The sequence below is a fragment of the Festucalex cinctus genome, chromosome 8 (assembly GCF_051991245.1).
Source record: "Festucalex cinctus isolate MCC-2025b chromosome 8, RoL_Fcin_1.0, whole genome shotgun sequence".
Classification (NCBI taxonomy): Eukaryota; Metazoa; Chordata; class Actinopteri; order Syngnathiformes; family Syngnathidae; genus Festucalex; species Festucalex cinctus.
In genome coordinates this window covers 16,107,523-16,129,853 of record NC_135418.1, presented here as the reverse complement: position 1 = coordinate 16,129,853, position 22,331 = coordinate 16,107,523, and the positions used below count along the sequence as shown (strand labels likewise).

Below are 22,331 nucleotides of genomic sequence, written 5' to 3'. Positions count from 1 at the left end.
TGGGCACTCTGCTACCACCCATAGGTACTACGTGGTACTACATCAGACATCTTGTGTGGCTATGACTAATTATTGTCGGTATATGTGTGGGTCATCTCAAGTACACATCATAATATAAGGGTCTCTCACAAACACACACAAAAGTGAAGATGTTTAAAATCTATATGTGTGTATTGTGCACCCCACTCCACCAAAGCATTCCATCTACACAACAGAAAAATAAACACAAACACACATAACCAGACAAACAAAACACTTGAAGCAAATTCTTGGATTCTGGTAAAACATTTTATAACTTATTTCAAATCAGGACATGTCTCCTGTGTATGTTGTGCTTCAGTGCACCCTCTAGTGGAATATTAGAGGGGTTCTGAGCGGTACTTTGGAGTGTGGGCAAGGTTGTCAATGACGGTCAAACTGTGGTTGAAATGGGAAAAGGCACAACTCTGGTGGAAAAACAAACACGGTCAGGCACTGATAACTCTTTAGCACACATTTGAGGTGAAGTCAGTCTTCCAGTTTCCATGGAAACGGCTGTTACAAAGAAAGGGAAATGGCACAGCAAAACTGACTTTCCGCTGACCAGACACTCTGGTAAACTTTGAAATTTGAATTAAATCACTTCAAAGAATCACCTTTCATCTACTATTTTGGCCTTAAAAGTAAAAAAGAAAAAAGTGAAAATAAATGCCCAATTATTATTATTATTTTTTTTTTTAAAGAAAGGGAAAAAAAAGGTATCAAGATGTACAAATGGCTCCCAAATGGCTCTTTGCTCCATCGCAAGTAACACAAAGGTGGCTTTAACTGGCCTTAAAGAGGGGTGGAAATGGTTGTTTTGGGGAGAAAATGGGAAAAAATGCATGAAAAGAACATAAACCAAATACTTAAAAGCTGCTTTGTGGCATAAAACAGCACAAAAATAATAATCATCAATTGTACAAAGTGAAAACAATAATATACTTTCCAGTGCTTTGGGAAATAGAATAAACAACAAACTACAATAAACATAACTTATTTAGGGATGGGCATAATCATGTATTGATAAAGTGACAATAATCAACAATTTGGTTGTGTGGAATTGATTGTTGACGAGTTGCGTTTTGAAATATTTGCGCTAATATTACGAATTGTAAAATTATTTATTACAATTTATAATAATAATAATAATAATAACAATAATAATAACAATAACATTATTGTAGCATTATTTGGCTAAAAGCAGCAGAGGTGCGCTGTCTATTCAGTCACAACTGGTTTGAGGGCTTAAGAACATGCCATCACTGAGCCATTGGAAACAGGAGTTCTGAACAATCAATCAATCAAGGAAATGGAGTAAAATGCCCATCCCTACTTATAATACAAAATATATCACCACATTTCCTTACCAACCATAATGCTCAAACAGCCATGACAACAAAATGAACTAAAAAGATGGCTGACATATTGCTCTGATCGATTGGACACCGATCGTGATTGGCCGATTTCTGGAAAAGTTCAAAAGGCATCCTGTGTGTGGGCTACCTTCTACCATAGAATTTTTTTTTTTACAGTATCAACTTTTGTCATGCCTTAAAAAAAAAAATCATGCTAAAATCATGGCCCAGGTTCAAGTTCCGATCAGCACTTATTTAAATTGACCCTGCTTGTGAATTCCGTTACGGTACCTGAGTATGATAGATATAGATGACATGGTTTTAAACGGCAAGGAGCACACTAACAGAAACAAGGAGTTGTGTTGAAAGATGCACTGGGGCATGTGTGAGTTAACAAAAAGTACACCGAGCGTGTGGATTAGAAAAGAAGCCCACAATGTGCATGTCAACGTGGCCACTTTAAAGACACGCTAAGCTTAGCGTGCTAGCGTATCGTGACGACAAAGTGTGTGATTACAGACATGCCGAAACAAAAACGAGACAAAGCAGCATCGCTGCAGGCTACCTGTGAATCATACAAACAGGACCATAAAGCTGCTCCTTCGGTATTTGATTCGGAATCATTCAAATCATTTATGGTGATGCGACAAATGGGACAATGTACAAGAATTTCATCGTGTGAATAAAAAAAATGACCACCACCTTCGTGAAAACATACAGTCGAACTCTCTGACCTCAGTATTTGTTTCTGCCTTGAGAATGTTCTTTGAAAGATCCTCAGTTCATGTTTTATCCGTTTTTTGGTTGTATGCGTGCAAGCTTTTTATTTGTTCAGAATTATTGGATGCATTGTGGGACTCTGATACTTGTATTGATTTCCTTTTGATGCTGTTCATAGTGGGGTTTTTTTTTTCTTTACAAAGCGTGTGCTTGCAGGAGTGTATATGCGTACGCATGCGTTTACAGTATGTCGCCATCCTCTATGCTGAAGCTGGATCTGCGACTGGAGTCGATAGAGGCCTCGGGCGACATGGTGGAAAGCAGGGGGTCGCCGCCGATGGGGGACAGCGGCTCGTCCATCATGAGGAAAGCCATATCGCTTCGACGGCCTTGCATCTCCAGCCCCCCCAGATCACCCAAGCCCGACATGCCGTCCGAGAACGCCTGCATCCCGTCGCACAAGTCCAGCGACTGGGCAAAGTCAAAGGGCTGGGAGCTGCCCACGGCTGGGTACTGGATGGGCGGCTGGGGCTGGAGCTGCTGAGGGAGCATGCCCAGCTGTCTAGGCTGTGGAGGCGGAGCCTGGCTTTGAGGGGGCAGGTGGGTCTGCGGGAGGAAGTGATGCTGCTGGGGTTGGGCCGGAGCCTGATTCTGGGTTAGGTGGTGGTGAGGGGCTTGTGTCTGGGGGTGGGCAAGGGTCTCCTCTGGGCTGGTCTCTTGTTTTATATATGGGGCCATCACGTCAACTGGGTTCAGGCCGGATGGAGAGTTGCTGGGTAGGCCATGCAGATGAGCTTGCATCTCCAACTCCTGTTATAACAGGGAAGTCAACCCCAAAACAATATCTTTACAATAATATTTTCTATGCACCTCCACTAGTCTCAACACGGAAATCTCATCAACTCATTTGCTCCCAGCCATTTTCACAGAAGCAATCCTGTGCACTCCCGGCTGTTTTACTGGAGTTTGACTGATTGTGCAAGGACCAACGAATATTGTGTTCGATCAAAAGAAAGAATTAAGTATCTTCTTTCATCAGGAAATTTTTTTTATATTTCTATCTGTTTCCGTTTTACAGCAATTTGCATTAGAATATACCTAAGTTTAATCAATTGTCAGTAATCTACTTAGAATTGTGAGTAAGGAGCTTTTTTTCCAACATGGCCCTGGTCGATCTCCTTTCGTCTGCTGCCAGCTGCTGGCCGTTTGTGTATGATAACATTTCTGCAACCGTTCTTTGCAGTTGAGAGGCTGCATCAAAGCCTTCTGTATGCTCTAGCATAGATAAATAAATAAATAAATAAATAAATAAATACCGCATAAATACGTCTTTGGGACACTTAAAACATTTTTAAAAACGTATTTATATGTTTTTGGGAGCAAATGAGTTAATATTTTGTTTGTGAAATACGTATTAATCAACAAAAGCCACCCTGTTTTTATCCATCTCAGGGGCGGACATTTAGCCACTTGCTGTCAACTGAAATTTACATCACAGATGCTCCAGGCTCAGGTAACGACCAATCACGGCTCACCTGTTTCCTCAGTTTGGTCATGTGACATTTGCAAGCTGAGCCGTGATTGGTTGTTACCAGAGCCCGGAGCAACTGATGCCAATTTCAGTTGGAAGCAAGTGGCAAAATGGCCGCGCCCAGAGAGATGGGTCAAAACAAGTATTTCTATACCCAATATGAATCATCCTGTTTTGTCTTGTTTGTAGGTGAAGAAATATGTACTTTTCCACTTTAATTTAGGAAAATATTCTTGAGAAAAAAAAAAATAATCCTATAATGTGATTTCCAAGATTTTCTCTCACAGTAAAAGTGTACATATGATGAAAATTACAGACCTCTGTCATCATTTTTAGCTGGAGAAATGTATCTCTTAAAACATTGTCTTTTGGTCTATTATTTACTTTATGTGAATTCTGGCAAAAAGATCTGCACCCAATAACCATTCACAATGTATGAATAGTGTTGGCCTTTACTAAATCGTCACTATGTGAAAAACACTTATGTCCTTTTTTTTTTCTTTTTTACGTTTTTTGGAATGTCTATATTCCGTAAAAACAAAAAAATGTAATAATAATAATCATCATCATCATAAAATGGAAATAAAAAAAAAAGACAAAATGGACAGGTTTTTCCACATAGCAGTATGGTTGGCATGTTAATTACCTGAATGCGAAACATCAGCTGTTTGTTGGCCATTTCCATCCTTCTAAAGTTAGTCTCCACCTCTCTGGTCCTCTGAACATCCTTCTGCATACGTTTGATGTAGTCCACAGACGCTCTCAGGATGGTGCCCTTGTTCCAGCGAACATCACTAAAGGCAAATGAAACGTTGAAGTAGATACCAATGACACTGTGGCTCCTGAAACTATTTATGTCCTCAAGTAAATAGGAATGTAAAATGATAATCATCTTTGATTTGACCACATGTAATTAACCCTAAACAGTATCTGATTACCTTTAAGAAAAATGGCCTTACTAACTGAACTAACATTTGATTGCTCATCTAAAGATACTTTTCTAACTTAAGTCATATAAAACTACACATGCATAACTGTAATATAGCAAAAACTACTTACAGATCATTGGTTTTGGGAATCATTGTGCCAAGCTCTTTAATACGATCATTGATGTTGAACCTCCGTCTTCTTTCAACTGTAAAGGAGGAAAGACAAAAGAGGATGAATAAAACAAACAAACAAAAATACACCATGCACATTTGCACACACTCACTCAAGCTCACCCGGTTATGGGCAATTAAATCAACTTCAGTGCCAGAAGCAGCAAAAAATTTACAGGTTCTCTATCCACCCATTCTTTGCACTATGCTAAATCAGCAAGACAGGACATAAAACTGTACAACAGTTGTTTGCATGCATGTGTTGCCCTGTATAAGATTATGCAATGCACAGTACAAAATGATTACATTTGGAGGAAAACTTGCTAGAAGCGGGAAAGACTTACTCAGATTGTGGTTGTCTTTCTTTTGTCTCTCCTTGGCCAGGGCACGGGTTTCTGTGTCTTTGCAAAAACAAAAAGTCATCAACGAGTGGCTGACGCAAACACTGTCCAAGTACAGATGGAGGTACAGATGGAGGCCACTGAGGTACTACGATTCTGGAAATGACTCAAATGTTTGGGGAGATTACGCCGCTTTTAAGTCGCACAAAACTTCAAAGTTCAAACTCTCCCTGCATGTTGTGGGAGGCCTGACAAGCATCAAAGAATTTGCCCTGTGCCTTCAGATTTTTACCTTTTATACAACACATGTTCAAAGGAAAAAATAACATAAAATCCAATCCAATGTAACCAAAGATTTTCACATTAACCTGAGAAATTGGCAAATCAACTTAACATTACTCCTCATGTACACTTTGATGAGTTTAGCAGTTTTATTTATTTTTAAAGTAGCTAACTTCATTTGCAGTTGTGTAAGAATGTAAAAATGCTAATGAATAAGACATTGCCAGGTCATGAAAATATTACGGCAACAAGTAGGCATGGGCTGAGTACCAATTGGATTGTTTAGCATGATGTTAAAAAGCCAAGGTTTCAATTACCCTTAAAACTGTCCATCACCGGAAATGAGCATTTCTTTTCTTTTTTGAGGAGACTCCAAGTCCCGCTGCAATATGATTGACTACTTGCAGAAATTACTAAACAATCCGCACTTTGAAAATAATAGGAGCAGCCAGCGGCTTTTTCCCCCTCTCCTTCTCGGCTGAGCACAGAGGGGAGGGGTGAGCAGTTGCACACAGGCGGAAGGAGTAGAGGTGGGGCAAAGACATACACGGATAGCTTTTTGCGATATGGATTATTGAGGATTGTCCAAAAACAAACAAATAAAAAATGTGGTGCCAGTGGGTACTAGTTAGCCCGAGGGCAACATAAGCAGTCAATGGGTCTGTTCTAAAAATAGTTCACCAGAAATGTGACATTGTGACTTACTAAGAAGAATTACAACTGAAAAAGGTTAATAATTTTCTTATTTTGGTACACATTTTGTAACGTACTAAAAATGCTCTATATTCTGTTTAGAAATATAAAAAAAGGCTTTTATTTACCCAAATATTAAAACAAAAATACAAAATATATAAAAAAAAAAAAAAAAGATATTTTAGAACTGTAAAATTAGTGGCGTCACAAAATTAATCATTTAACATAATCAAGAAGTATGCAAAATTCTCGCACCTGAAATTTCTCTTTTGATGGTCAAGTTGGCAGGACAGGAATTGCTGGTCATTGCAATGGCTGGCCCTTTCATCCCCGGACCTGTGTACACATCCAGGTGGTTGCTGGACAGAGGGAGCTGGGGAGGACGCACACAAATACAAACACAATCAAAAGTGGTAATTTAGCTTAACAAATACAGTCACGATCCAGTTTTGCTTAATTGGTTCCAAATATATTTGCTTACTAAAAACAATGTCATTTTGTTCAGTTATCTATGCCAACAAAATATAGGGACAGGCAGAACAATTACCTGTAAATGCTCTTCTGCTTAATAACAACTAACCTGCAAACTTGACTTTTGTCACATTTTGTGAGACTTGCTTCTAATACAAAATATGTACCTTGGCCTAATAAAGGGAAAAGCTGCTGAATACTATAATCCACATAATAGCAAACCTCCTTCCTAAATATAATGTCAATCATAAAAACTTGAAAAGTCAAACACAGGTCAAACGGGCGTAACTCCAGATGATTTCTCTATGGGTCCGAGGCGACTCATTTACGGCCTCGCTTAAGTACCTTTATGAAGTGTCCATGTTTAGTGCACTGTAAAGAACGCCTAACTAAGGATAGTGCAATATTATCACACCTAAGGACTCCCTGACAAGTGTACAGCAATGATTGACTGTCATCCTCTGGCCAGTATCTTATCTATCTCTAATGGCTTTATTCTCTCCTCGGCTGTGTGCAGACATTCCTCAATGCTCATAAAGGTTGCACTTCAACACCAACACTGACAACTGTGATCTAGCTACTTAAAAAGTACAGACTTCCTTTCAATCGATTAATCTATTGATTTTCTCCTAAATTTCTTGTTGCCTATTGTGTTTTACTCGCTGGCGCGAGGGCAAATGGGCCCGCACTAATGAGGCCTGAAAGATAAAGATGTCAAAAGGAAGCGATAGGTTATCTGCTGGCTACTGTGGGAGCACAACATCACACGCATGCACGCGCAAACAAACACACATTCCTCTGTATGTAAATTGCATGCTGTGAAATGTAAATAATGAAATTAACCAGATCCTATTCAAATTAATTTGGTCTGTTAAATTGTATGTTAAAAGGTAAGATATCCATTAAGTTGCACTGCAGAAGCATTGTAAACAGCTAAAACTCCATATCCCACAAGAAATGTCATTTCATGGGGCACTGTATGGCTTCATGTTTCAGTCCACACGTAAACACAGTGAGGTGCCTGGTATTTAATGGTGTTCCCGGCTCTTACTAAACTTTGAGATTCCAGGAATTCCAAAAGTATGCCTCTTTAATCCCCATCAGGATTAGCAGGTGAACTATTTCAATGGTTTGTCAGTGGGGAACAAAAGAAAACGTTTTTTTATGCAATGTATAATATAATATAATATAATATAATAAATATATATTCTTGTGTCTTTATTTCTTGCCAGCATGAGTTCATTCAGTGCATAGGCTTCACACCTCTCGACGCGTCAGTGTCGATCAATGTCCTAATATAATCAATCTATTGTGATGTTAGATTACATGTTGACACACAAACATATGCAGACAAATATGCTCGCTCAGATGAAACCAATCAAGGTCAGAAGAAATTTACACTACCAATACTTCATAGTGAGATCAAATCAAACAACAACATTCATGCCATGGAACCGCAGAGCGACAACCGCAAAATGCCTTCCACCCCCACACTCATGTGCGTTCACGTGTTATCAGCGACCCGAGGCTGGTAATTAAAGTCTTTCAGCGAGAACCATGAGCACCAACCAAACAGTAAAATCTTACCAACTGAATTTGTTCTCCTTCAAAAACTTCCACAATGGCATACGTCTTACTCATCTCTTTCATCCTCTAATCCGCCAGCGAGGTCGGAGGGTTCTTCCTCCTCGCTCCAAGACAGACTGTGTCGGGACGCTACCTCAGCAACACTGATCCAATTTTCGTCTAGATATTCCTCACCCCACCACCAACACAAGAGTGAACTTTCCCCTAACTGGACTTTCAGCCTGTTTTCCTTTTGCACAAATTGCCCTCATCCCCCTCCCCCTCCTTGTCCTCCTCCCATTTTCCAAATATCTTGTAAACAAGTTGAACTCTAACTCCTGGCAATTTAATTGTTAATTCTTACTTTGGCCCTCCCCCAGTCTTCAATTGACATGTTTTTTGTTGGCATGTATACCCTTGCTCAGCATGTTCAAATCAATATAACCGGTGTGCAAGGAATTGCTTGTTAAATCACAGGTTGTTGCTTGGGTCTGGACACAAGAAATTAAAAACACAAGTATGATAAAGACTTTCAATTATAGTCAAATTTAAGTCGTAATGACAAAATCACATTTTTATTGAAAACGTTTTTAACATTATTTTTTTTTTTTTTTTTTTTTTTTTTTTTTATAATTATTGTTCCTGGATAGCCCATTTATCAATAATATAGTGAAAATTAGTGGGATTAATATTTACTTTGCAAGTCAATTTACATTGTGTGTCCTTAAATCTTTTACTTGCTCCCCTAAAATTTACAATTAGGGGCCACGGTGCTCGTTGTTTAAAAAAAAAAAAAAAAAAAAAAAGTCTGGAGCCCTATTTTGTAAATATAAATAAATACAAACCCAGGAGGTTTCCTAACATTGTAAAAAAAAATATATATATATACAGTATATGTACGGGGAAAAAAACACAATAATGTATTAACTTAATGTTACTGTGCAGTAATTTGTTTTAATTTCATAATATGCTTTCAAATCATTATGTTCAAATTGTAACATTAAAAAAAAAAAAAGACACTATATGGACAACATTCTTTACGACTAGTTATTACTCATACAACACATAAAATGGAAGTTATGAATGTATAAAGGCCTCCAGTCTTTTAAGAAGGACGTCTTCAATATTTTGGAGTGAACCTTTGAGAATTTTTAGACCAATCACTCAGAAGAAAAGACATTTCAGAGCTGAAGAATGAAAAAAAAATCCTGAGAAAACTAATCAGTGTAGATGAACTCTGCACTAAATTGATGAATGAATTGATCAATAAGACTGTGTCAACACTTTTATGCAGTCATTCACTAGTTTGTTTTGGCCTGACTTACTGTGTTGGGCATCTGGACGGGATCTATGTAGGCCTGAACATCATCGTAACTGGACTGCATGCTGATGATGTCATCAATGACCTCATCCATCTGAAAAGAGACGGGAAAACGTATGTGAGTAATGAGCATTATTATAGCCTATATGCAACTGAGCCACATTGATTTACTGAAAATTCTCTTATGCTGTTTACATGTCAAGGCCTTCAGGTGAACTCACCTGTAGACGCATTTTTCATGAAGATGACTTCTCCATGGAGACTAACTGTTTAGACTACCGCTACCTCCTTTCCGTAAGACTGACAAAACCGAGGCTGAGAGCGACGCGAAGAGAGATTTTGGTCAAAGTCTGCCAGGTTCAAAGGGCCTTGGCATAGTAAACTGTTTGTCTGTCACTTGTTAAGTCGTAATTGCTGCTACAAGGCCATAATGGAGCATTTAAACTTCAATGAAAGCCAGTGTCAGTTAGTCAACACATTTATTCATCTACTGTGCGCACGACACAAATGGCTTTTGGAATGCCGCCTCAGCTTATCAAAGGCCAATTAAATCATTACGATGCTTTCATAAAATGTGACGATAATGGGGATAATATTCAATCCTCATAATGTTATATGCACGCAATAAGGTCATATTTCAGAGGTATTTGTTCAATATGGTTGTTAGTGTGAACGACACCATTTGACATGACCTACAACAAATGTTTACAGGCTTTTGCCACTCTCTCGAACTCGCTACCTCTTGCTCATGGTTGGATCCAATGTTGAGCATGGCCATTGGGCTGTTGGGTGCACTATTGCCAGTCATGAGCTGCTCAGTGCGCCTGTGTGGAGAGTGCAAGGGTGGGGGTAGAGACGCTGAACCCCCTGTGGGCCCAACGGCCGCAGGGGGTGATGGCGGCATTGGCCCTGCTACTGCGTGAACCATCTTGAGACAGAGAGAACAAGAAGAGCGGCTTAGCAACTTCCGATTAATAGTATTGATGACAGATGATGATTGGCCGATACCTGTTTGGTGGCAAAGGTAGTGGAGAGATATTCTTTCACCTGTTGCCTCCGAGACTGACGGATGTGGTAGTCTGTAGGATTCTCAAGGTGGGTCTGTACCTGTATTACAAAGGAAATTACAACTCTAGTTCTTTTTAATATTTTTTTTGTTTTGATTGTATATCGTCGCTGTCCTGTGAAAAACACTTATTTTTTTCTTGTCCGTTTTTGGGATATCTGTATTCTACAACTGTATATTTAGGATATAAATATACATATAATATATTTATACATTTTTTAAGAGGACGGGGGCAAATTCTGAGAAAAGTACTCGTAATTTTGCGACTTTATAAACTGGCAGATTTGCGAGAAAAAAACTCAAACTTACAATAAATGCATGTGCGTAGCTATCGTCTAATGTGAGGATTTGTTGGTGGTTAATGGGACACTTTTTATTAAATGAAAAGGCAGGATGGAGATGGATTCATTCTTAATTTAATCTTTACTCGTCATACACAGCAGCTAGAGGGCCAACACTTCCTGATCTCATATCAGCTGACTAACAATAACCAATCATAAGCTAGCATACTTCAGGTAAATGCAAGTGAATGACGGAGAGCAGCAGTTTGGACACTTCAACTTAGATACTTGTCCAAAAAAATAAAAAATAAAAAATACCAAAATGTATGAATGTGTAAACATAAATGTACAAGTAAATATACATTTTAACAAATTAACTTAAATGCTTAAAAATTAAAAAAAAAAAAAAAAAAAAAAAAGACAAAAATGGACATAGATGTTTTTCACCGGACAGTGCCGATATATTCATTTTAAAGAGCTCTAATAATTATAGTGTGAACTGGTATATCTACATTGAATATGATCAAATGCAGCTCTCCACTGACCTTAAGAACTTCCACGGGCACCTGCATGCTTTGGTAGTTCTGGGGGGTGCTAATGGCTGCAGTGGGGGCAGGTGGTCCAGCCATGCGGTGCTGCATGTAATGCAGAGCTGCATTTTGCTGCTGTTGCCGCTCGCGCTGCTCCTCCTGCTGCAGCTGGTCTCGCATCAGCTGAGGAAGTGAGCAAGTGCAATCACAGAGCTCTTAACAACTAATAACTGAAAAACGACAAGTCACTCGTATCGTTTACCTGCATGCGCAGACCAATGCGTGAGGCCATTGCTGGGGGGCGAGGGGGCAGGGGAGGGCGAGACGAAGTCAACGCACCGCAGTCCAGTCCGAGAGGTAGAGGATGCTGTGAGGGAACGCAGGTAGAACGAATTTATAGCAATGTAATTTGAATTGTTTCCACTGTAGCCATATAGCATGGATGGCGATAGATGCATACTGCATCTGTAGCATCTCCAAAATCCACAGCTTTATTGTTTTGACAAAGCAACCCATAAAGACTGTGTTTAAACAAAAATAATCACTAAATCATTAAAAATACAAAATACCCACCAACACTGTTTTTCAGTTGTGAAGCAAGGCCAAATGTTTGGTCAAGTAGGTGCCTCCTTCAATAAATTGTTATTTCTCCAAAGAAACAGACACCCTTGGTTACTACACTGAAAAAAAAGAAGCTAATTTTCTGCAACTGATGTAGGCCTACATGTTCAAATTACATTTTTTTTTCCAGTGTGATCTTTCTATAGTAATGTACAGAAGCCAGATTTAAATTATATAGTATGGGGGAAGAAATAAGGGAAGGGACAAATGTGTGATCAATGTGGTACTTTTATTTTGTTTGTTCACAACTGAAATTTAATTTATTTGCTCTTTCCCCCCCTTTTTCAAGACTGCAAAATACAAGAAAGTAGTAAGAAGTAAGACTATAAAAAATATTGCACAATACCTTTTGATCAGATCGTAGCACTATGAGACAAATGAGATATTGATGATATATAACATATATATGTAACACAATTCCCAATTTACACTATTTGTGAAAAAATGCCTGTCAACCTGGAATATTTCCCGAAGCAAATCACGTGTCATCGGATATGACCAAGTAGAAAGTTTCGCTTCCTTTTTTCCTCAACTTCTTTTCAGGATGATTAATAATTTCCCAAGCAGTGCGGCGTTATTGTGTTTAGCACATCTGCCACACTGTTCTGACTTTCTGCGCTCAAATATCAGCTCTTGCACGTTCTCCCTGTACTTGTGTGGGGTTTATACAGTTAATCCAAGCTTCCTGACAAGTTCCTAAAACTTGCTTGTTAGGTTAAATGAAGACTCTAAAACAGGTGTGATGTGTGAGTGTGATGCTTTTGTGTCGATACAATATGTGCCATGCTATTGGCTGGTGTCCAGTCCAGTATGTACTCCGTCTCCTGCTATAGAAAATATGGATGGATGGATGGATGGATGGATGGATGGAAAATCTCTTGGTGATCATGTTTGACTTCACAATATCAATAAAAACTCATCTGATGATGATGATGATGATGATGATTATGGGTTGCTAAAACAAGTACCACAAAACATGCTGACTCTGGTCATGTGAGCAATGGGATAATGGGGAAACACCCTGACCTCTTTACAGCACCTCCTTCTGTTTTCTCTCACGCATACAGTCTTGCAACATGCAGATACAAACATTCAGCGGGGAGTCCCAGTTCCCCTTCTGCAATGACATGTGTTCATTTCCCTGCATGACTAAGCTCGGCTGGAGTCTACAAATGGTGTGCTGGGAAGTGACTGATGGTTCCTACTTCATTTTCCTTTCTCAGTGTTGTTTTGAGAGCCACACACGCAGTCACATGAGGTTCTAAACCACCAATCAGAGCCAGACTCACACATTGGACGTTCATGGTCACGAAGAAGGGAAAGAGACAAAGAGAGAGAAAAGGTCATTGTGCGTGAGGTACAATAAGAATGGCAGCTCCTATTGAGAAAGGCTCAAGCTGCCTGTTGTCCAAAGTGTACATTTCAGCACCAGAGGGGGCATACACTGCCCGCTTTGTGCCTGTCGGATCGCCCACATGAAAAAGACACACCCATGCAGAACGACAAATTGAAACACTCACATTCAAACACATCCAAGTATATCAAAGACCCTCAGAGGACAAAGAAATGACACTATCCAACTCACACTTTCTTTCATATTTTGGCTGCTCTTTCTGTGCAACTTTTATATCTAAAACTTTGAGCTCGGACAGGCACACAAAATTACTCCCGAATTGTGTGGACTTTGGCAGTTCACAAATACTTTTGGTGCATCACCAGCGGTGGCCACAAGGTGGTGGTAATGCACCAAAAGCACCTGTCAACCAGCAAAAGAAAGTAGAAGAAGAAATTAAAGCAGAAAAAGAAGCAGTAGTCATGGCAACTAATGTGTGGTGAATAATTTAATAACTTTAGCATGTGGCTTTTTAGGCCACAACAAAGATTTACAGCACCAATATGCGCAAAAACTGACCAGGATGCACGCTGGGATTCTGTTTTCTGTTTGAGGTAAGCCATCTTTTTCATTGTTTCGTGTGTGGTTTGTTTCTTCATTTTTGACTGGTTCAACTTATACTCCAGAGTGAGTTTTTTATTATTAGATCTCTGAATTATACATACTGCAGCAAAGCCCAGAATGATTAATACCTTGTCTAAATATTTAAATTAAGTGAATTCTTATTTGTTGAATGTGTAATGGTAAGAACAGGAAATTGAAGTTATGAAAATAGAATTATTTTCATTTGTGCAGGAGGCCTAAAGTATATCACAACATCCAACATCGTTAGGACAAAATCACCACCAGAAATTAAGAGAAGCCCAGATCTGTAAATTGAGAAGTAGTTTGTTTGTTTAAATCCTGTCTTTAAAAAATGCATTTTCCTGAGTGAAACCGGCAGACTTGGCCTTTAAACTACTTATTAGTAATTAGTAGCTTAACACCTTAGCTGTTCCCAATGGGCACTCCTGCAAGCCTCTGTTAGTTTTCATACTGGTGTGTGTGTGTAGGTCAAGAAGGGAGTGTACAGTTTCATTTTTTGTCCACATGTGGCACTAGTGAAATTCAATTTCCTGTATTGAGCAGCTTTAAAGTTAGCATGATGAGACTTAAGTATGTTTTTTTAAGATTTATTTTATTGTCCTCATCCTATCAACTTTAAATGTAATCGTGCAGACTTTAAATCTCATCTTTTTTTGTGGTGGGTGACTCATTTTTGTGTCATTTTTTGACACATACCAATAAATTTTAGTAATCTCATTTATATGCATTATATGTAACAGATTGTTGTAAATCAGTCGTGACTTCTAACACGTTTACTGCTCCTACAAATTGATATCATGATGACATTTACATTCCACAGTTCTGCTGTTCGTTTGTTATTGATATGCACAATGGAAAAAAAACAGGATTACAAGACAAACAATTGTGCAGGAGAGGAAAAGAAGCCCATGGGCTTATATGAGCTGTTAAACAATTATGTAACTAGTGTGTGGCTTCCAGCTAACACACATCGACACACACAAAGTGGGCTATCACTTCCTGATCTCATATGGTGACACACGGCTACCAGGCAGTAGAACATCCCACACTAGCCTTCCCATCGCCAAGCATCCACCGGGGGAAGCAGGCATGTGTGACGCAGTGCAGGGACAGCACGGCCATTGTGTGTCCGACGCTGTGACGTCACAAGCCCCGGCACTTCAAACACCGAGTGCCAGTGGGAAGACACGGAACGGAGCAAGCCGGGCTAACTCTGCAGATTAGTCACCAACATGCATGTCAACAGAGGTGTTGACATGGACAGTTGGACACCATTCAATTATTACAAGGAGTGTTTTTCTTCCGTGGAATACATATTTGAAAGTGTGCACAGACATACACTTGGGGGCAGTGTGGGGCCATGGAACCTGTGCTCACAGATATGGTGTTAATATGTGTGTGTATTTTTAGACGTGTGCTATGCCACCCAAGGGCTTTTAGCAGCCAAAAGGCAAAGAGGTAAAAAGTGCACAGACACAAAGGTGGACCCTCTAAATAAAGACACGAGCGTAAAAGTATGCATTAATAATAATTGACGTGTCGTTTCAGAAAAGCTGCAAGTCCAAAACGCTCCCAAAAACAGAAAGATAACATTGGAGTCAATAAGCCTGCACACACAGTCACAATATGAGCAAGGACCAAAATAACATGCTTGCTTTCTCTGTTCTCCTTTTCAGGAACACGTTGCAACATTCCTTTGAAACATGCATTTGTTTCTTGTCTTACTATCGTGCACATATGTCTGTGTTTGGCTCGAGGTGAGCCTATGAGCATGAACACAAAGTGTCTTCAGTTACAGGTTATGTTTGGTAAGATTATGTGACTCGGCTGGCACGGCAAATATGACCTCACAAACACAAACAGCAATAGCCCTTGGTGACAAGAACACACCAAACATTCTGCATGCAGACAGACAGCTCATGTTCATACTGTACACGCTTCCCAATATTGTGTTGGGAATATAAATGAATTAAAGATATGGGTGATTATCAGCATTGAAAATATGCAAGCGCAAAATCAAAGAGGCCTTCTGGTCATTTTAGTCTACATTTGATGATGTTCACATATAACTCGAGAGTGCAGACATATTTACCTTGTTAGAGAGGAAAAATAAGCTTGCAAACAGGAATACGCTGCGCTTCTGCTGATGATTACATGACTGGAAGTTGAAGCATGATGACGCCGATGATGGGGGTGAGAGATGATAGGACGAAACAAGAACAAAAGGAAAGAAAAGGGCAGAAAACGTGCTTGGTTACAAAATGTAAATGTATAAATTAGTAGTTTTGTGGGACAGTACTGCCCCCTTCAAAGAACATAAAAAAATAAAACTTGGGCCTGACAGATACACTGTTACTCTACACACTGTTAGTGTTACATTAACACTATTCCTGTTGTCGCAACCCTGTGGTGTACACTAAAAGATTTTTAATTGAAAGTTTAAAAAAAACAATATTTTGCAATCAACCCAACATTTTCCAATTCTGACACTTAAGTTGCAGGATATCTTACTTAAATGGTACTTCATTTATATCGCGCTTTTCCACCTTACATTTTGATGACTCATTCGTCAACTGATGACACAGCAACTGGGGATTCGGGATCGAACCCACAACTTCATTGTTGCGAGACAACCATTCTACCACTGAGCAGGGTTGGACTGGCAAAACAACAACAACAACAACAACAACAACAACAACAACAACAAAAACGGCCCTAGCATTTGGAATTCGGCCCACCGGTCCGGCCCAGCCAGTCTTGCCTAACATGTAGTTCTGCCACGGATGTTTATTGATGATGTTTGAGTTTGCTATCGATATTCGAAATGGATGAATGGACTGGCCCTTCTAAATTGCGGGCCAGTCTCTTGTGGTCATATAATCATGAAAAAGCACTGCACCGGTGCCAAAACAGGCCGGCCCACCAAGCATCTGCCCTGTATGCCAGATGGCCAGTCCAGCCCTGCTACTGAGTCATGCTCCCTTAAGATACACTGTAAGGCCTAGACCTAATTGAAATTCAATTCTGATAATTAAAAAAATATCGCAGTGGTTATGACATTATTTCGTAGGTGTTCACCATAAATGTTTTTGCATTAATGATGCTAAATTATATCGCTGGTGTTGGGCCTTGCACCTCGAGTAGTCACTTTTCAGGAGACCCCCCCACAACAGTATGTTTGTTCAACTATGAACATTATGTCATAAAAGAGAGCAATAGAACTAGAATGGTTAATAATTTGTAAAATGAATAAATAACATTGGTGTGAAATGGACAGGGGGAAGAATTTAGTGCAATCTAATAGTGACCTTTGTAATATACATAACGATTAGACCTACAATTATAGTTAAGTGTTAGGACACTTTTTTTTTTTGCTTGCATAATACTCAAATTAATAGTTTTTTTTAAGAACAATGAAAAATCGAAATTTCTACACACTGTCCCTTTAATGAAAGGCTAGTAGAGCAGATGCAAGAGCATAGATTGGCAAAAGCATTATGAGTGAGTGACATGTTCAAATGGGGAACATAGTGCAACAGGTGCACAACCCACAGAACACTTGAAGACGCTTAACAGAGGAAGCCCGAAATCAACAGACCATGGTTTTGTACTGAGCATCTAGAGGTGCTGAACAGAGCATGTTCAAACATACGGTAAGGCAAATACAATATGAAGCTCTTTGGAAATAGTCGGAGTTAAATATAAAAGTGGCTTAGTATACATGTGAACGAGTTGCAAAAAGGTGTCTGCAGCTAGTTGAACCATCTACTTAACATAACAAATAGTCGCACACTTTCACATGCAATTATCCAGATGAGCATTTATGCTAACCAGCATTCTGAAGGCCACCACAATTAAATAGCAATAACCTGCCAACATCAGTGAATCATAATGTCACAATGCAAAACAAATGTCTATATTTAGTCCACCTCAAGTGAATGTGTAAACATTAGATCCCACTGAGGAAAAGTCAAAGATGATCATCATAGCAAAACAAAGTGCATCACTTCCCTTTTCTACTCTTCAGTTATCACAACTCCCACTTTTGTCAGAGTTGAAGCAACTTCCTCTACAGACAACACAGGAAAACAACCAAAGTTTTTATATTTTGTGTTCTAAAACAATAGAGGAACTTTTCTATATACAAACATTTTAAAACAGATAAGGTTGGGATTTTCTTTTTTGACTGTGAGCATGATTTTGACAGAATTGTGTCCAATTTGAATCCCGAAAATGAAAGCAACCATTCCTCGAGTCTAACCAAACTGGTTGGACAAAAATTATTTTGCGAACATTTTGTGCAAAGGTAGTCACACTCAGATGACGAGATATGCAACCTGTTGTAGCAAAAACGTTATCACCACACACCGTTCACTTGGGTGTAACAAACTACACGTATTCTTTTCAGGAGGCTGTTGTAGTCAAATGATAATCTTACTTACTCAATTATTACATAGGCTACCGCCACATATCAATCATTACCAAATAATGACAGGTGATTATATTGTCGTTTCTAAACGTGTTCCTGTTGTCTAGCTACCTTCATGTCACTTCACAAGTACCACAAAATCAACTTTCTTGCCAAGTGCAGAATGTAGGAGCTCAAATTCTTACCGGCAAGTGTCCAACTAGCTCAGAATGAACACATCCATGTGAACGCTTGCTCCTCCACGTGCCGGCAGATGCGGCTTTTGCTTGTCGAGCCTCACAAACTATCACTTGCAAAAGCAAGTGCAGTGGTTGTGTTGCCACCCCTCCTTCAACTGGCGGAGTTACAGTCACTATTCATCATCTTCCTCACTCAGTTTCCCCCTCCCACTCTTACTATTCCCCTAAATGTGTCTGATAGCTGGAGTCAACAGGAATAACAAGAGGAACCTTGTCTAGAGAATTCATCCCCACAGCTTTTTTTTTTTGTCTTCTGCGGAAACTTCAGCCCCATTACTTGTGTGCGCCCGATATATGCACACACCACATATAAGACATGCGCGCTACCCCGTGCTCATTTCAAGAAGCAGAGCTGTCAAAATTAATCGATTAATCGACAAGTAATCGATTCGCAAATTAATCGACAACTATTCGAGTAATTGTTTGGAGATATTTTTTCATTTAAAATAGTCCAAATCCTCTGATTTGAGCATATCAACATGTAATTGTTCAATAATTTATGTAGTCCTTCATGAAAGAAGACTGATTATCTTCTGTTTAATCAAAAATATGACATTTACAAATTCTGTTTTTACTTTGGAAAACAATGACCGAACCGGTAACATAGTACAAGATCAATCAACCCCCCCCCCACCCCGCTTTTTTTTTATTTATTTTTTTTACACTATATAAATACGAAGTACGAAATAAACACCAATCAATGGTTAACGTAATAAACAGTAATCGGGGGAAATCCTTTGTAATGCACTTTATTGCCAAATTAAAATGAATCCGATTAGTCGAAATCGATTGAATAATCGATAGATCAAAAGATTCTGGAAAAAAAATATTTTTGATAGTGACAGCACTATTAAGAAAATGTTTTTGTTCTACAGCATAGGGCAGTGAATCAGCATATTTACAGCCATTTAATTATACTTCCTGTAGATTTCAGAATTCAACCAGATGTTTTGAGAAAAATAGTGAACTGTGATCTGACAGACAGACATGTATGTATAGAAATGGCTGCTATGATGATTAATTTAGTAGTGCATGTAATCAACAGATCGGAATAAACAATGTCACACGTAAACAGTTGACCAGAGATGTTCAATGTAAACCCGGCTATAGGGGGCTTGACCAATACAGCTGAAAAAAAAAATTATGTATAAATATATTTTGCAACCCCAAGCAAGCATTGCTCAATGAGAATCATGCCACGTACAAAAGAGCTCCTAGAATGACTAAAATAAAATAAAATAAAAAAATTAAAAAATTAACATTTCCATCTTGTGCTAAAAGTAAAAAAAATAAAAATAAAAATATTTTTTTTTTTTAAATAAAAATACAATAAAATAAAATAAAAAAGGTGTTAGTGTGATATTAGCTTTAAAAAAAAACCTGCATTTGATTTGTCTATTGTAGTGACTTATGAGGAAACATTTTACGGAGAACTTGTCATTTAATGTGGCTATAAGTGATAAGATTGCATAGAGCTCTGCAAGACGGCACAGTAACTGTAACCCAATCTGAATCGTTGACTATTTGCCAGGGGGCAGTATGCCTGTGGTAACTCGGTGAGTGACAAAAGAACACTGCTTGACACCAAGATATATTAAAAGTTAAAAATAACAATGTCAAGGAGAAAAGAAAAAAAAAGCAAGGCAGTTTTACTCAATCTGATGACATTTTTTCAAGAAATCATCACCATCTGTTATGAGCAAACATCTACGCAGGACGGCTAGCTGAGTGTCATGTTAATAGAATATTTACAACAAAACTATGTAACCTACCTAACAGTATTTTGTGTCCATGAATGCACGCAAACATTGGTATCAAAGTGCCTCTCCGCGAGAGGTTGGCGCCTATCACAACAAAGGGCAACATTTATAGGCCTGCATGGTTCAGCAGTACACGGCTGACAAACATGCCTTGTTTGTACACAAAGCATTCATCAGCTGGGCCAGCTCCAGTTCTCATAGTGCCTGCAGTGTATTTACAGGGTTATTTTGGTCTTGGGGCAGGACCCCTCCAAGCCCTCATTTTATCGGCTGGGAAACCTGCATTCCTGTCAATACCAGCCAATCCTAAAAAGTAAGTGGAGGCAGAGAAATCATCACTGACCAAGACAGTCTTCTACTCTTTTGACAATGGCTCACACACACACACACATATAAAGATGTATATACTAGGGCTGGGAATCTTTGACTGTCTCACGATTCAATTCGATTACGATTTTTGTGTCTACGATTCGATTCAGAATCGATTTTCGATTCAAACGATTTTCGATTCAAAATGATTCGATTGACAAATTATTTCTGCTTCAATTTACAGGTATGCACAACATTGTCATGCTCTACTCCAGTCTGCTTTTAAGACAACATGACAAATAGAGACATTAAAGTGTCTTTTTTTTTTTTTTTAAACATTTATTAATTTTGTATTGTAAGTGCCTTTTTCCACAAAAACAGCATGTGGGCTACAACTGCCTTTTCCCCTTCTTCTTCATTTGTAATTTAAAGAAAATAGGTTTTTGGATATTAATATCAATTCGATTAATAAATGAGAATCTCGATTCTTTTAGAAATCGATTTTTTGGCACACCCCTAGTATATACACTATGCAGTACACATATAAATACAGTAGGACAAAAAATAATAATTTTGTCAACCACTGATTGTGCAAAGTTCTCCCACCGACAAAATGATGACGGAGGTCTGTAATTTTGATCACAGGTACACTTCAACTGTGAGAGACAGAATGTAGAAAAGAAATTCAATTAATAATTAGCAATTAATAGAAATTCAATTACAATTTCAAGGATTACGCTCCACAATTACAAATTCAGCATAATCGCAAAAAAAAGATTATTAATAATAATTTTGAGTCGTTTGAATTTATACATTTGCGCCTTTTTCAAATTTTTAAAATAACTAATTTAATAAACTTTCTTTCATCCAAAAGGAGCTTGCATAATTATTGTGTTTCAAAGAATTATATTTGTCTTAATATTGCTTACTTAAAAAATAAATTATTGTTCTAATCTTTTTTCAATTATTACCAAAATAATCGTGATTAATATTTTCTTCATAATCGAGCAGCCCGAAGCTCAAGTAAAGTTTAAAGGGGTTTCTCCCATTTTTGCCCTGGGCAATTTCACTCACAACATCAGGATTTAATGATGCATTAAAACTGTGAACCAAGTTAAGAATTATGGTTTCATGTTTTTGTTTTTGTTTTTTTATAAGGAAATTGCAGGTACAAGAATAAATAAGAGCGCACACACAAGAACAGGCTTTAATTAGAAATTTGCCAAATCTCATTACGTTTACTGTCAAAAAAATATATGTATTTCCATTCAGAACGTATCCGGTGTCCATTATTAACACTATGTAAACAAATGGAGAACTACGAATGAGCCGGTGTCAGAAAGAGACCACGTGCGAAAACCTGCGAAAGCCACCCTGCAGCATTTCTCTCTGCATGGCTGAGAGTCACCATGACGGCCAAATGGAATGAGAGGCATTTGTGAGATCACTTGGCAGATAAGGGTCACACAAAATTAATGCGATTCACTCTCTGCTGCTTTCAAATACGGTGTTTGCCTCTTGAACTGTTGCGAAACAAATAACTGAGAAATCTGTGTGTGTTCTCATCACAGATAGAAAGTCTTGAAATCTTTCTGCAATTAAAAGGACACATTTTGAAATGACCAACTCATTCATTCAGGTCCCAGTAGTTACTGTTTTGAGAATTACTAATGGCAGAAATAGGGCTGCACAATATATCGAGAAAATATTGATATCG

At 38.6% G+C, this 22,331-nt stretch overlaps 1 protein-coding gene across 5 annotated transcripts in view; it reads right to left on the bottom strand.

The window, feature by feature from the left end:
- Nucleotides 1–266: 266 nt before the first annotated feature.
- tfeb (transcription factor EB) overlaps nucleotides 267–22,331 on the bottom strand; it is a 29,334-nt gene continuing 7,269 nt past the window's right edge. Inside the window, exons 1-12 of one of the 5 annotated variants that reach the window (XM_077530202.1) lie at nucleotides 18,492–18,626; nucleotides 15,970–16,035; nucleotides 11,541–11,645; nucleotides 11,294–11,461; nucleotides 10,410–10,508; nucleotides 10,141–10,329; nucleotides 9,406–9,495; nucleotides 6,299–6,416; nucleotides 5,072–5,128; nucleotides 4,687–4,762; nucleotides 4,274–4,421; nucleotides 267–2,906 (exon numbers count right to left, since the gene is read on the bottom strand). In XM_077530202.1, coding sequence (XP_077386328.1) covers nucleotides 2,337–2,906; nucleotides 4,274–4,421; nucleotides 4,687–4,762; nucleotides 5,072–5,128; nucleotides 6,299–6,416; nucleotides 9,406–9,495; nucleotides 10,141–10,329; nucleotides 10,410–10,508; nucleotides 11,294–11,461; nucleotides 11,541–11,570 — 1,545 coding nt within the window. In that variant the 5' untranslated portion in view covers nucleotides 11,571–11,645; nucleotides 15,970–16,035; nucleotides 18,492–18,626 and the 3' untranslated portion in view covers nucleotides 267–2,336. Of the gene's footprint in view, nucleotides 2,907–4,273; nucleotides 4,422–4,686; nucleotides 4,763–5,071; nucleotides 5,129–6,298; nucleotides 6,417–9,405; nucleotides 9,496–10,140; nucleotides 10,330–10,409; nucleotides 10,509–11,293; nucleotides 11,462–11,540; nucleotides 11,646–15,969; nucleotides 16,036–18,491; nucleotides 18,627–22,331 lie in introns of those variants that run through there. The other 4 variants (XM_077530198.1, XM_077530201.1, XM_077530200.1 and 1 more) reach the window with 4 other exon arrangements.